At 46.0% G+C, this 15,935-nt stretch overlaps 1 protein-coding gene across 1 annotated transcript in view; it reads left to right on the top strand.

The window, feature by feature from the left end:
- The window catches only part of loxhd1b (lipoxygenase homology PLAT domains 1b), a gene marked incomplete at its 5' end in the record, with an annotated part of 62,651 nt that extends 46,945 nt beyond the window's left edge, over positions 1 to 15,706 (top strand). The window contains 20 exons of the mRNA XM_084176392.1: positions 4,272 to 4,420; positions 4,601 to 4,705; positions 4,866 to 4,994; positions 5,120 to 5,284; positions 5,569 to 5,750; positions 5,919 to 6,035; positions 6,293 to 6,455; positions 6,556 to 6,710; positions 8,189 to 8,401; positions 8,553 to 8,673; positions 8,766 to 8,974; positions 9,185 to 9,370; positions 9,556 to 9,683; positions 10,831 to 10,948; positions 13,199 to 13,376; positions 13,504 to 13,689; positions 13,948 to 14,118; positions 14,437 to 14,575; positions 14,811 to 14,966; positions 15,058 to 15,706. Coding sequence (XP_084032518.1) covers positions 4,272 to 4,420; positions 4,601 to 4,705; positions 4,866 to 4,994; positions 5,120 to 5,284; positions 5,569 to 5,750; positions 5,919 to 6,035; positions 6,293 to 6,455; positions 6,556 to 6,710; positions 8,189 to 8,401; positions 8,553 to 8,673; positions 8,766 to 8,974; positions 9,185 to 9,370; positions 9,556 to 9,683; positions 10,831 to 10,948; positions 13,199 to 13,376; positions 13,504 to 13,689; positions 13,948 to 14,118; positions 14,437 to 14,575; positions 14,811 to 14,966; positions 15,058 to 15,538 — 3,451 coding nt within the window. The 3' untranslated portion in view covers positions 15,539 to 15,706. The remainder of the gene's footprint in view (positions 1 to 4,271; positions 4,421 to 4,600; positions 4,706 to 4,865; positions 4,995 to 5,119; positions 5,285 to 5,568; positions 5,751 to 5,918; positions 6,036 to 6,292; positions 6,456 to 6,555; positions 6,711 to 8,188; positions 8,402 to 8,552; positions 8,674 to 8,765; positions 8,975 to 9,184; positions 9,371 to 9,555; positions 9,684 to 10,830; positions 10,949 to 13,198; positions 13,377 to 13,503; positions 13,690 to 13,947; positions 14,119 to 14,436; positions 14,576 to 14,810; positions 14,967 to 15,057) is intronic.
- Between the last annotated feature and the right edge of the window lie 229 nt (positions 15,707 to 15,935).

Raw genomic sequence — 15,935 nt, 5'->3', positions numbered from 1 at the left:
ACCTGCACCTCATAATCTCATCACCACCCCTATATAGCCCTGGACTGTTCAGTATTGTGTTGTGTGTGATTGTTAGTGTCATGTCGTGTACTCGCTCTTTGTTGTTCTCTTGCTCAGTGTTAAGTAAACCTTTACATTGTTGATTCCTGCATCTGCGTCCTGCCTCTTTGTATCCTCAGTACTCGTCACAGGGGGTGAATACTTATGCAACAACTATATTGTAGTTGTTTAATTTTTATTAATTTGTAAAAATTGGTAGAATTTTATTTTCACAAAAATCACAATTAAATCTATTTCAATCCCACTTTGTAATGGAACAAAATGTAAATAAATCCAAGTGGGATGAATACATATGAGACCCACTGTACGGTCCTCAGTGTCGGGGCCTCTGATGGGTGATACTGTTGGAACTGTCCTGGCTTTGGAGAGCATGTCTATGTTACTGGAGTTTGCTATATCCCATAGTGAGACACTGAATTATTATTTGAAAGAGAACTTAAGGATACTTTTGTAACCCCGGTTATCTAATAATAGAGTGAGGTGTCTCACCGCATTTCCCTGCTCGCAAGAGCACAAGGAAGAGAGACATGCTTGAGAATGACCAGAGAGTGGGCGCGTGGCCACCGCTTCTCCCACTGTCTGCCTCTGTTCTGAGACTTAGACTGTGGGTTCGCCACCTGCTGCATCGCTGGGGTTTTCGCACCCCTGGCGCCAGCGTGCTGCCCTCTCCCTGCCGCGAAGCCTTGGCTCATTGAAGGGGAGATAGGGTTGCCACGTTACCTGGGTCTGCGGGGAAGGCAGAAGTTGAAGGCTTCGCCTTCCTTCTTGTGAAGTTCCCACTTCTGACGCATGGGGCGACCGTCAGCCCAAACAGTTCCTTTGGCTCAACAGGAGCATCAAGGAAGTCTGCTTTCTCCTTGTCTGACAGGCAATACTCATGGCGGGCCCACAGCCTTGTATAGCGTCTCTGGAGGCTCGGAGGTTCAGATCTGCGATGACGCAGATTTCCTCCCAGAGGTCGGGTTTGACCGTACCGATGTCCAGGAGGTTGCCCATCTCCTGTAACAGCTCTGCCTGGTACGCCTTCAGTAGGGACTTAACATTCAGCGCCCATACTGAACGTGCTGCAGACACGTAGACCTTCTGGAAGTTAGAGGTGGAGAAGCGCTCTGTCTTTCCAGGGTGAGTCGTCCCAGTCAAGGCACGGCTAGGGTTGAGGTGGTTGGCCAGTGATGGCTCGACCGCCGGAGGCTTGCTGAAACCCAGTTCCTCCATGCCCTGCATGTCCATAGTAGCGAACTCCGTAGTCAGGACCTTGTTGAACAGGGGTATGCCCCAGTTGCGTTTTGGCTTCCATCAAACAAGCTGGGACCGCCGGGAGGAGTTGCTTCCCCGGGAATGTGCGAGAGTCTCTTCCTATCAAACCAGTCCCTTTTGGCGTTGCCATCCCCTCAGACACATACCATTCAATATTGAGCTTGGCTGCTTCCCGCCTGCAGACATCGATAAGCCTGTATTTCTCATCTGGCTATTCATCATGTCAACCGCTATTATTTCTCAGAGTGAGTTCATGTAACTTATTATGTGATTTGTTAAGCCACATTTTACTCCTGACCTAATTTAGGCTTGCCTAAACAAAGGGGGTGTCATGTCTCCTCCCGTTGCTCCCCTCCGGGGCTCTGATTCGCCGGTCTACTGAGCCACTGGTCTGAACGCACCACCTCGGCAACACCGGAATGGAAACCAAACGCACCCTAATCACCTCCAGCGCATCTGCACCTCATCATCTCATCACCACCCCTATGTAGCCCTGGACTGTTCAGTATTGTGTTGTGTGTGATTGTTAGTGTCATGTCGTGTACTCGCTCTTTGTTGTTCTCTTGCTCAGTGTTAAGTAAACCTTTACATTGTTGATTCCTGCGTCTGCGTCCTGCCTCTTCGTATCCTCAGTACTCGTCACATAATCACACACCTATCACAAAGATGGATGCAGCAGGTAATCCTCCAGGAGTTTCCTAGCGCCTCGACCAGCACCAGCAGTAGATTGCCCAGCTGAACGCGGCCATGCAGGAAGTGCTCCAAACGCTGCATAAACTGATCATTGCTCCAGTTCCACCTCAGGGAGCGGCGAGTGCACCCAGTCCACCTCCTCCCGTGCTATCACCAACGTCTGAGGGACCCCTTGCCCTGCCGGAGCGCTATGATGGGAAAACGACGAAATGTAGAGGCTTCCTGCTACAGGTCTCACTGTATCTGGCGCGTCAGCGTGGGGCATCTCAATCGGACCAAGCCAGGATAGCGCTGTTGATTTCGCTACTGAAGGGAAAGGCGCTGGATTGGGCCACGGCAGTCTGGGAAGGAGGTGAGGCTGCGGCGCTTCCCTACTCCACCTTCCTCGCTCGGTTCAGGGCGGTGTTCGATCATTCCACGGAGGGAAAGGACGGGGGTGAGCGTCTCCTCCGGCTACAACAGGGAGAGGAGGCCATGTTCGAGTACGCCCTGAGCTTTCGCTCGGTGGCTGCGTCTTCTGGCTGGAATGAGCGTGCGCTGCGCACGGCCTTCAGGAGAGGCTTATGGGAGGACATCACGACAGAACTCGCATGTCGGGACGATGAGATGGACCTTGATACCCTCATTGCCACGTCCATTCGTCTTGACGACATGTTGAGAGACCGACGGCGTTCCCAACACCACCCAGAGCCTCGAAGCTCACCCCATCTCACCCCATCATGATCGAACAGGGAGAGTCGTCCCAGTCAAGGCACGGCTGGGGTTGAGGTGGTTGGCCAGTGATGGCTCGACCGCCGGAGGCTTGCTGAAACCCAGTTCCTCCATGCCCTGCATGTCCATAGTAGCGAACTCCGTAGTCAGGACCTTGTTGAACAGGGGTATGCCCCAGTTGCGTTTTGGCTTCCATCAAACAAGCTGGGACCGCCGGGAGGAGTTGCTTCCCAGGGAATGTGCGAGAGTCTCTTCCTATCAAACCAGTCCCTTTTGGCGTTGCCATCCCCTCAGACACAGACACCTCAATATTGAGCTTGGCTGCTTCCTGCCTGCAGACATCGATAAGCCTGTATTTCTCATCTGGCGAAGATGCTCCGCTCAGGGCATTGGAGGGCCTCGAGCCCTGGGCTTGGGCTTCCTCGTCCCCTTCTTCCTCGTCGGGGAAGAGACGGCTAATGCTGTAGCCATCTTTCTCGTTGTTAACGAGGTCCCCCTCCCCCGCTGCTAGGTCGTCAAACAGCAGCTGAAGGTCTGCGGGGAAACCGTCCATAACCTCGGCCCAGAAGGGATGGAATTGGGGTTGTGGAACCGCCTCCTCGCCCGAAGGCTGTGAGGAAGAGATGTCTCGTGGAGGGCCTTCTCTGCGCAGTCTTCGTTTGAGGCCGGTTCTCGGCAACTCCCTACAATGCACGCAGGACTCAGGTTCAGTGAGTGCTGCCTGGGCATGTTTCACCCCCAAGCTGGCGATACACGAGGAGTGTGTATCCTTGCCTGCTATCATGGCCCCACATGGACACGGGTGTGCCGGTGTTGGGGCAGGAGCCCTGCTCGGTTCACCCTGTGAAGGGGTAGCGGGTTCCTTGCCACAAGAAAGAACACAAAGGTTGTGTACTCGGGCAAAGCTTAAGCTAGCTAGCGTATGCCTCGTGGGTTAATAACCTAGCTAGTTAGCACAATGTTAGCCAAAGAAAAGTGTGTGCAGCGTAGTCCTTCGGCGAACAAAGAGCCTCTCTTGACCGTCCAGCTGTGAAGCTCGGTCTGTCGGTCAGTCTAGTCAACATTAAGAGTAAACGTAGGTTGAACTAAACCAGAGAGGAAAGCTAACATTCCTACTGTCTGGGCAGATAGGAAGAGCTAGTGGTGGTTAGCTGGCTTTGCAGCGAGCTAGCCGGGTTAGCTAAGCCTTGCGGCAGGAGCTAGCCAAGTCTCAGTAGCTAGGTGTGTGACGCTAGCTACAACCGAGTAGATTCGCCTGAGAACAGTTAAGCAGCAAGACAGGGATCAAGTCGTGCTGAGGAGAGCTTAGAGAGCGTAGAGATCTTCGCAAGGAAGAGAGTGAGAATGACCAGAGGGCGGGCGCGTGGCCACTTATAATGAGAGAGGGGCTCCCCTCATTGGCCATTCGACCTCTGTCTGCGAGAGACGTTGTGTGATTGGATTCTTCCGTAGTGAATTAGCTATTGAGCGAATTCCCATATGAGATACCTCACTCTGTTATCATAGAACTGGAGTTACGCAAGTAATGTTAAGTCCCTGTGGTGAGACAGGTACTACTTCCCATGTAACCGCTGGCTGGCAGTGGATGAGGATGATGGACAGATCGCCAGGGAGCTGGTGCCCGTGGATGAGGCCTTCATGAAGAGGGACGAGGATGAGGAGGAGACAGGAGCAGCCGCTCTGGGGCTTGAGCAGAAAGGTAAGAGCCTCGACCAGTGTGGGTGTTTCTGCTGTTGACAACTCCTCAGTGGTTAACATGCAAGTTGTTTTGATGATTCATATTATTAGTGTCATTAGTGTCTATAACAACTTTAATAACAGTATTATGAACAGTCAATAGCAGATATTACTCTAATTATGTTTGCTTGTTTTCTTACAGCTATGTCCACAACTCTAACCCTGAAAATAAAGACAGGAGAGAAGAAACGTGCTGGAACGGATGCCAATGTTTTTGCTATCCTTTATGGAGAAAAAGATGATACAGGTGCTCCATTATAGTGGCATTAATGTGGGCCAGTGTTATATACTTTTTTTTGGCTAATTTAAATGCATATTTCAAAAAGGCATTACATGTGTCAAAATGTAAACATGTTTGTGAACTACTAATATTCCTATCCCTAAACTCATGACTGTGTCTATTCCAGGGATAATCAACCTGAAGGCATGTAAGACCCATAAGAACAAGTTTGAGCAGGGCATGGTGGGTGAATTCACTGTGGAGGCTGTGGACCTGGGAGAGCTGGAAAAGCTACGCATCGGCCATGACAACTCAGGTGAGACCACAGGGGTTCATCCATCCACTCATATCTACCAATTAACAACGTTCAAAAGAAAATAAACATCCCCATGCTATGAAACCCCTGATCTCATGACCACCGTGTCTGTGTGTGGTGCCAAGGTGGCTCTCCTGGTTGGTTTCTGGACTGGGTGGAGATCGACGCCCCCTCTCAGGGCCAGAGACTCCGTTTCCCATGTGGCCGTTGGCTAGATAACAGAGAGGATGATGGGGCCATAGTGAGAGACCTGTACCCCAACGAACTCCAGACTGAACTCTACATGCCATGTAAGTCATGCTCTTTAACATTTAAACAGGTATGGAGTATGATACTATGTTTTTACAACACTTTCCAAGGATCCTTACAATGTACCTTGCTGTCAAGAATTGTTTGGTTTGGTGTGCAGGCTATTGTTCCAGTGCTCAGCACTAAAACACCTACAGTATTCAGCTAATCCACTGTTCATCAGGAGGACATTGATAACCCCTATGCTCTGTAGCTGTGGCACTTTAGGACCGGAGTTGGTGACTACTGATCTATCATAGTGAAACCATCTCATCTCGCTTTTCAGTTGTCCCCTATGAGATCAAGATATACACAAGTGATGTGTTTGGTGCTGGGACAGATGCAGACGTGTTTATAGTTCTTTACGGCTGGAAGGGCCTCTGCACCCAGCAGAAACACCTGTGTGTCAACAAGAGAGAGAGAAGGCTGTTCTTCGAGAGAGGAGCATACGATATGTTTATCGTGGAGGTGTGTGTGCGAGCGTATATGACTGTTCATGTCTTAAACCATACAAATTATATACTTTTACCTTTAAGAAAATACATGTTCCCATACAGTATATGCCAAGACTACAGAATGAAATGTGAAAGTGGATGGCATTTAATCTAATGTGCTATCTGATATATGTGCCTGTAGTTGGAGGATGTGGGTGACGTCATTGAGAAGATCCGTATTGGCCACGACAACAGGGGCACCAACCCGGGCTGGCACCTAGACAGAGTGGAGATCAGACGCCTACTCAGGAAGGGAAAGGTACTGAAGCACTGCGTCTCATTCCTTCTCTCCTGGCCTCATTCACTCATGAATGGGCTGTGTCTTATTTAAAAAACATTGTCCCCTTTACCCTGTTCACTCTTTCTGCTTCTCATCTCTGATGAAAAGGTTTAAGCAATAGCTTCACCTACAGTAATCTGTACCCACATTGTGTTAATCTATTCAGTCCTATCAGATAATCAAAGTATAATTTATTAAACTAATCAAAAACCCTTCCAACATGGCTGCCCCCTCAGGGTTCGGAGACGACCATCTTTCCGTGTGAGCGCTGGTTGGCTAAGTCAGAGGACGATGGGGAGACGGTGAGAGAGCTCGTCCCCTCTGATATCATCACAGAGAAACTGCTGAAGGAAGGAAAACTGAAACATACAGAGATGGAGGTGGAGGACGCCCTTGAAAGTAGGTCCCTAGCTGCCTATACATGGTCACATGAGAGATATCCTCCCTCCTGTTCTGTTACATTGAATTTACATTAATTACTATCTTTGATGTCCTCCAGCTCACACCTATACGGTGTCTGTGAGAACGGGTGACATGTACGGAGGAGGGACCGATGCCAACGTGTTTCTCACCATCTACGGAGACCTGGGAGACACGGGGGAACGCAAACTCAGCAAGTCTGAGAGCAACAGCAACAAGTTTGAAAGAGGGGCGGTATGTGTATTATTATTTGGTAACACTTTACATTAAGTTGCAAAGATACCATATATACTGAACAAAAATATAAACGCAACATGTAAAGTGTTGGTCCCATGTTTCATGAGAAATAAAAGATCCATACGCACAAAAAGCTTATTTCTCTCAAATTTTGTGTACAAATTTGTTTACATCCCTGTTAGTAAGCATTTCTCCTTGGCCAAAATAATCCATCCACCTGACAGGTGTGGCATATCAAGGAGCTGATTAAACAGCAAAATCATTACACAGGTGCACCTTGTACTGGGGACAATAAAAGGCCACTCTAAAATGTTCAGTTTTGTCACACACCACAATCCCACAGATGTGTCAAGTTTTGAGGGAGCGTGCAATTGGCATGCTGACTGCATGAATGTCCACCAGAGCTGTTGCCAGATAATTTAATGTTCATTTCTCTACCATAAGCCACCTTGAACGTTGTTTTAGAGAATTTGGCCTCACAACCGCAGATCACGTGTAACCACGCCAGCCCAGGACCTCCACATGTGGCTTCTTCACCTGTGGGATCGTCTGAGACCAGTCACCCGGACAGCTGATGAAACTGTGGGTTTGCACAACCAAAAGATTTCTGCACAAACTGTCAGAAACCGTCTCAGGGAAGCTCATCGTAACTGACTTCAGTGGGCAAATGCTCAGCTTTGATGGCCACTGGCACGCTGGAGAAGTATGCTCTTCATGGATGAATCCCGGTTTCAACTGTGCCGGGCAGATGGCAAACAGCGTGTATGGCGTCGTGTGGGCAAGCGGTTTGCTGATGTCAACTTGTGAACAGAGTGGCCCATGGCAGTGGTGGGGTTATGGTATGATGCAGGCATAAGCTAAGGACAATGAACACCATTGCATTTTATTGATGGCAATTTGAATGCACAGAGATACCGTGACGAGATCCAGACATTTCACCCATTGAGCATGTTTGGGATGCTCTGGATCGACGTGTACGACAGCGTGTTCCAGTTCCCGCCAATATCCAGCAAGTGGAGTGGAACAACATTCCACAGCCCACAATTAACAGCCTGATCAACTCTATGCGAAGGAGATGTGTCGCACTGCATAAGGCAAATGGTGGTCACACCAGATACTGACTGGTTTTCTGATCCACGGCCCTGTAACCAACAAATGCATATTTGTATTCCCAGTAATGTGAAATCCATAGATTAGGGCCTAATTTATTTATTTCAATTGATTGGTTTCCTTATGTGAACTGTAACTCAGTAAAATATTTGAAATTGTTGCATGTTGCGTTTATATTTTTGTTCTGTGTAGTTTACCATGTAGTTTCATGGGATACTAACACTGTGTATTAAGGGTAACTAATTAATGTAATGGAGGACTGGTCCCTAATTCCCTCAAGCCTCTCTCAGACCATCGTAGTCACTAAGAGCAGACAGGTTTATTTGTCTACACTACATGGGTTCCTTTCTTCTTCTCTCTCCCAGGTGGATAAGTTCTCAGTTGAGGCGGTGGATCTTGGTCAGGTGTTTAAGATCCGTATCCGCCACGACAACTCAGAATTTATGGGGGCAGACTGGTACCTGGACCAGGTAGAGGTGGTGGACATGGAAACAGAAGAGGTATATTTGTTCCTGTGTGAGCGTTGGCTCTCCAAGACGAAGGAGGACAAACGCATCGAGAGAACCTTCTACATCAAGGTACAGTAATAGGGTTTATCTTAGATTGTTTCACAGGCGGAATGTAAAGCCCCCCAAAGCAATATCCAGAGCTTCTGGCATTATTCTAATCTCATCAGAACTGTTGGCATCATTGTGATGTTCTTTAGTGGATTGTTTTGGCCCTTCCCAGGGTTATGAGGGTGAGAGGAACATTGATCCAAACAAGAAGAGCACCCAGGCCAAGATAGGGCTGGACAGGAATGCAAACAAGAAGAAGAAGAAGAAAAAGGCGGTCGTAGAGGAGGGTCCAGGTAAGCGAGCACATTGGTTGCAACGTTGCTTCATTAAACTCTGTGAGCATGTAAACAATGTGTGGGTGTTCTCCTTCCTTCCTGCTGGCCAGTCATCCCCTACCACTTCACTGTGTCTACTGCTATGGACCCTGACGCTAGCACCACAGCCAGGGTCTATGTCATCGTCATGGGACCTAATGACATTGAGACGGAGCGTCTGTGGCTGGACCTGCCTGAGGGGAAGAAAAGCTTCGCTGCAGGGAGCATGGAGAACTTCCAGTGTTACGGAACTGACGTGGGAGAGATCAAGAGGGTGGAGGTAAGGATGAGGGCACTACTCACTAGGCTTATCATGCTAGAATGGAAGTACATGAGCTGTTCATTACCCATGAAGGGTTAGGATTAAGCTAAGAATAAGGCTGATATTAGATTTTAGTAGGTTACCAGCTTTTGTGGTTGCCTCTACCTCTCGCTCTACTTCGCTTCCTATATTTATCTATTTTTCTCGCTCTTTCTCTCCCCCCTCCAGCTGGGTCATAATGGGGCAACCCCAGAGAGCTGCTGGTTGGTGGACGAGCTGTCGGTTGACGTGCCGACCAAAGGCATCAAGTACATCTTCCAGTGTAAGTGCTGGTTGGCCAAGGACAGAGGCGACGGTCTCACCAGCAGACTGTTCAACGTACTGGATGCCAACAGTATCAATATCGTCCGGAAGGTAAGTTTGTTGGGACAATAACACACTGAAAAGCACTATGTGACAGAGAGGTATTTTCAATATGAATGGATGGTTATATGCATACTTGTGCTTGGGATGCTCCTTCGTGGTGAGGGCTTCCTTGAAAGAGATTCTGCTATCTCAATGGGGCTTAAATACAGGACACATGTATGTTTACCCTCCAGATCATCTATGTGGCCACGGTCATCACAGGCGACACCCAGGATGCAGGGACGGACACCAACATTTTCCTGTCTGTGTTTGGAGCCAATGGGAGCACAGAGGAGATGCTGCTGCCCAAGAATGAGGACAGGTGACATCACACTGTCATTCAATAGAGTGAATCTAGTGTTGACTGGGTTGACTCGTATTGGGCTGGGCCAACATCGGGGGATGTCCATGTGATGATTTTATGAGGTACCCTACCCTAGCCTGTTAAACTCTGAACAGTTGTTTTGGGCCCTGTACTGGGCCCGGCAAGTTTTTTCACCGCCTCACATAAAGGTCATAAATCATGCGCTATGGTCATATTCATAGAGTATGCAATGTAGGTCAAGTCACCAAAAAGTCATGTCACCATTTAGTATGCATGGAAAGGGTACACCCTGGTAGTCATTGTAAAGCAATGCATTTCCTTCTCCAATCACATTTCCTTGTATGCATCCTCCACATGCACTGTTGATCTAGCTCATCGTTTACAATAGGAAACGTGAATGGGAAAATACGTTTAAAGGTTCCTCACCCGTCTGTGTCTTAATTCAACAAAAAAACTTGAAAGCCTTGATTGTTAAGGTAATTTTAAGATGTCAGGCTTGAAAATCCGTTCAGCCATTTTGGCACAGTGACACACTACCCAAACCAGACGCAACTGGTTTCAAGTGGCCAAGAGACGTCATGCGATCTCCTACTGCAATCTAGTGGACGAACTGGGAATCAGACAGGGGATGTATTTACATCAATGGATAGGTAGACTTCAGCTTTGTGAAAGCATGGCACGTTGCACAAGCCCTGCACTTTTAAAATGGCCGTGTTCCTATGGGAATTTGCGCATGTTTAGAGCACAAAAGATCTGACAAATGTTTTTTCTTTATATAAAAAAAAACTTTTGGAACATTAATTGGTGACATATTTTATTTAAAACCTAGACTTTCAAATCTCTTATTCTCCAACATGGGGACAATTGGGGGGAACTGTACAAAAATAACTGTACATTTCAGTTTTTTTTTGTCACATTGTTTCTGACACCTTTATCACCTTTCTAACAGTACTAACCATGTGTTTGTAGGACTTATAGTTTTGAAACCGAAATGTACTTTGTGAGGGTAGTATATAGTATTATGCGTTGTTTAGAAAACACCACCAGAGGGGGTCAGAGTTTAAGAGGCTAGTTTGTTCTTGGCACCACGATTATTCGAACCTTTGGAGCCATTGTCCTTATCTAGCCATGTCTTCCTCCACAGGTTTGAGAGAGGTCAAGAGGACACGTTTAACCTGGAGATAGATGACATCGCTCCTCTGAAGAAGATCAGGGTTCGAATCGACGGCTCTGGGAGTCGCCCTGACTGGTTCCTTGACAGGGTTGGCACTCAAACTTAGTGTGCTCATAGGGGCCGATTCAGACTTAGGAAATTTAAGTTTTTCCTATGCATGCCTTTCCTATGCACTTCTCAGGATTTCGTATTCAGACTTACCTTATTCAGTCGTGTATCGCACTCTGCAGGTGTGGCTACCTTGCACGCTCTGAATAAATTACATTCAACCGCTGAAAACCCTCCCACTTGCTGGTCAACAGATTTTCTCGTGGAGTTTTCATTCAATAGGGTTTTCAGTACATTTATCTTAAGCCATCTATTTAAATACAGTGTACCTTATAGTTTGAATTTTATCAACAGACTCACTAGAATATATTGAGAGAACATGCTCAGAATATTAGGGATCAATGAAAGAAAGCCATCTAAATATATGCATATTCATCTCCGTTTCAGCACCAATTGGTAGATTTCAAAATAGTCTGATCTTGTAGATCATTTAGGTTTAACTGTTACAGCTTGGTCTGCGCTCCACTCCATAACGATTTAATTAGCCTACATGTGATCCTCAGCAAATGAAGGTAAACAAAACAATGTAATTCAATGGAATGATAATGTAGACTATACCAGCTGAAGGGAACTGACAGTAAATTGGCTGTTAAATATGTGTGGTTATTAGGCCTACTGACAGTCGATACTGATAGTAGATCATATTTAATATCATAGAAATAGGAAACAGATCGATACTGATAGTGGTTCATATTTAACATGATAGAAATAGGAAACAGATCGATACTGATAGTAGATCATATTTAACATGATATAAATAGGATACAGATCAATACTGATAGTAGATCATATTTAACATGATAGAAATAGGAAACAGATCGATACTGATAGTGGATCATATTTAACATGATAGAAATAGGAAACAGATCAATACTGATAGTAGATCATATTTAACATGATATAAATAGGAAACAGATCGATACTGATAGTGGATCATATTTAACATGATAGAAATAGGAAACACAGAAAGTTGGGGTAGCCTATAATTAAGACATTAGAGAGTATACATCTCTGCAAGTTAAAAGGCTGTACAATTTAAATTCTGCATAAAGGCACAGCATTTCAAAACCTTTACTGTGATAAGGTTGATATGTTGATGTGCTTCAGTTTGCTGCCATATGACTGGTTTCACATTTGTCTCCTCCAGCAACTATACGGTAAATTCAATCATTCAATCAATCAATCAATCAAATATATTTATAAAGCCCTTTTTACATCAGCAGATGTCACAAAGTGATTATACAGAAACCCCAAACAGCAAGCAACGCAGATGTAGAAGCACGGTGGCTAGGAAAAAAAACCTAGAAAGACTGGAATCTAGAAAGAAACCTAGAGAGGAACCAGGCTCTGAGGGGTGGCCAGTCCTCTTCTGGCTGTGCTGGGTGGAGATTATACAAGTACATGGCCATTAAGGCCAGATCGTTCTTCAAGATCTACAAACGTTCATAGATGACCAGCATGGTCAAATAATAATCACAGTGGTTGTAGAGGGTGCAACAAATAGATCTAAAACAAGTGTAATTTATATTTACAATTCCCTTATCCAAACAGATTACTAATTTGCCTAGCTCTTATCAATAGTTCTTATCATGTTGGATTTCTATCTGGAAAAATCAAGTAGATGCTTTTTCCACTTGGAACCGGTAGGTTCGCTAGACCTTGTTCATGGTTTCCTCACGCGTAAAGGTGGTGGAATTATGAGGGAATTAAGTCACGATCAGAAGGCATATCCGTAGACCAGCGTTTCCCAAACTCGGTCCTGGGGATCCCAAGGAGTGCACGTTTAGTTTTTTGCCCTAGCACTACACAGCTGATTCAAATAATCAAAGCTTGATGATTAGTTGATTATTTGAATCAGCTGTGTAGTGCTAGGGCAAAAACCAAAACGTGCACCCCTTGGGATCCCGAGGACCAAGTTTGGGAAACACTGCCGTAGACACACTTCCGCCACACCTTAATTTATTAGATCTCCACCCCAAACGAATAGCAGGTGAATAGCATCCTATTCTCATGCTTATGTTCAAGGTCAGAATATGCATAGAGAGAAAGGTGCGTTAAAAGGGAATTACACTCCATTTACGCATGCTTAACTCGGGTCGGATTTCCCCCCATACTGTATTATGTTTATTTCAGCCCTCTAATCTCAAAACAGTAAGTTGCTCTGAGAGTCTGCTAATGGACTAAAATGTTAATGTAAATGTCTGGTATGCATGGGATACGTGTCCTCTAGATCATGATGCATAACCTGACTACAGAGGAGGTGTCTGTGTTTACCTATGAGAACTGGCTGTCAAAGACCAAAGGGCCCAAAAGGACTAAGATCTGTGAGCTGGCAGCGGTGGTGGATGAGGAGGAGATGGTGGAGAGGACCACCTACATCATCCAGGTCCAGACCAGCGACATCGGAGGTGGGTCACAACAGCTCCACATGGGAACAGAAATCCACATGGGAAAAACTCCTGCACCCACTAGGCACCCCCTAGTTCTACCTTTATTTTCACCATCTTTAATCTACCTTTTCCTCCTTTCTTCCAGGAGCGGGCACTGATGCCAACGTGTTCCTGATAGTGTTTGGGGAGAACGGGGACACTGGTACGCTGGCACTGAAGGAGGGCGGTAGCAGAAACAAGTTTGAGCGGAAGTCAAAAGACGTGTTCCGCTTCCCAGACATCCTCAGCCTGGGAGAGCTTTCCAAGCTCCGCGTATGGCACGACAACAAGGGTGAGGAACAGGTCTTCATGTGCCATGCCACGTAGTTGTATCACAAACGGTAATGACGGTGATGGCGGTGGCCAAACAGACTGAGAAAGGACACAGGAGGGCTTTCTTTCTCGCTTTTGATTGATTGATTTCTTGGCAACTGCAGTTCTGTACACAGGATTTACAGCAAGGGAAAACTAAACTAAGTCTTGAAGTGGCTGATTGGTGATGATTGGAGGAGAGGCAAGAATATAAGCCATAAACCTGTGTTTCTCTCAGGTCCTGCCCCGGGTTGGCACCTGGAGTACATCGATGTGAAAGATGAGACCATGGACAAGAATTTCCGTTTCCCATGTGACCGCTGGCTGGCCAAGAATGTGGAAGACAGGCAGATCATGACAGAGCTGGCCTGTGCCAACAACGACATCCTGGACTTCAGTGATAAGACCAGTTAGTTCACCACTGACCCTGATGTAGACTAGTGAGCCAAGAAAACTCCAGAGAAATAGATTGTTCCATGATAAGTGGATGGCCGCTATATTAGATGTACCATTTGGAATGTTCGATTAATTGATACTCCATATAAATGAATATCACCATATAAATTAATGTAGTCTACCAGGTCAGTTTACATTTCCTTTCAATCCTCACAACTAACATCTAGGCTAGGGGTTGTAGATCTCTTTATTTTTTTTACACGGCAGGCACTTATGTTCTGAATAAATGAAGTTAGAATTTATGAGGTTGCATTTTTTATTCTTTCTCCAGAATATGAAATTGCCACTACAACAGCTAACACTGAAGACGCAGACACCAAGGAGAATGTGTGGATCGTGCTGGAAGGAAAGAAGGGACGTTCAAAGGAGTTTGTGCTGGAGAATAGTTCAAAGAAAAAGAGGTTCCTTTGGTAGGTTCTCAAAGAAACACTTCAAGCCATTCTCTTGTTATTGGTGCCCCTAAATAATCTTCTCTTCTCTTTCAAGTGCTCTGGCGTTCTACCTTTTCTCTTGATCTTACTGTTTTCAGCAGGCCATTAATTTCAGGACAGTTAAGTCCATACTGTGCTTAGAATAATCATTATTTTACAGATATAAAAGAAGGGAGAGTAAATCAACTTATCTCCTGTGGATGTCTCTTTTCAGTGGAGCCACAGACACATTTGAGTTTTCCTCCAAGAATGTGGGTGAGATAGCTGGCATCTGCGTGGGGCACACGACTAAAGACAGCAAGAAGGTGAAGGGTGAGGCCTTCTGGCACGTCCTGGAAGTTGTGGTGACAGAGAAGGGACTGGGAAACAAGTGAGTGAAAACTTCTGGGGAACAAAGACAGGTCTTTTTCTCATCATGTCTAAACTAATGTCATCATGCTTCTCTTTCTGTTCCTGTCCAGGTATTTATTCCACTGCGATGCCCAGATCCCTCTAGCAGCCAAACGGGACAAGTTCCTGACCTTTGAATGCTTTAAGACCATCGAGAGCTTTGCCAGCAAGGTCCGCAGCCTCGTGCCCGTCAAGTACGAGATAATCGTCATCACCGGCGACGTCAAAAGGGCCGGAACTGACTCTAACGTTTACATCACCATATATGGCTCCAATGGGGATTCCGGAAGACGTGCCTTAAAGCAGAAGTTCCGAAACCTTTTTGAGCGGGGACAAACAGATCATTTTACTCTGGAGATGTTGGATTTAGGGGAGCTGCTGAGGGTCAAAGTGGAGCATGATGGCTCAAGCCACAACTCTGGTTGGTACCTGGAGTGTGTAGAGGTCACCAACACAGCCAACTCGGTGACCACTATCTTCCTGTGTGGGAAGTGGTTGGACCCTCAGAAGGCAGATGGGCAGATACAAAGAGTGCTCTACCCCAAATACTGACAAGTACCTATGTTAACCCTTAAGAGCCGGGGGGAGGGAGGATTGTTTTAAGATTGTCATACCGAGGACCATTTAGCTATTTCATTTTGAATTTTAGGACCCCTTTAGGTATATATAAAGAAAATTACAACAATTATTTGATGAAACATTGAATTTGGCCTTACTGCTATTAGCCCATAGAAACACATTGAATAAGAGATTCATCCATGGAAAAAGAGATAGTGAAAAAATAAATCGAAATGAAGTTTGTTTTAAAGTGTCTGTTTTTACACTAAACTACTTCCATAAATACTGTACTACCATTAATTGTTTTAACTGGTACTGGGCTACCTTCAGACAAGTCTTGTGATGCTTGTGGGTGTCCTAGCCAAACTGTTCGGAAGATACAGACAGAAGT

This window comes from Coregonus lavaretus (genome assembly GCF_964263955.1).
Source record: "Coregonus lavaretus genome assembly, chromosome: 14".
NCBI classification, from domain to species: domain Eukaryota; kingdom Metazoa; phylum Chordata; class Actinopteri; order Salmoniformes; family Salmonidae; genus Coregonus; species Coregonus lavaretus.
This window is presented reverse-complemented; position numbering and strand designations above follow the sequence as displayed.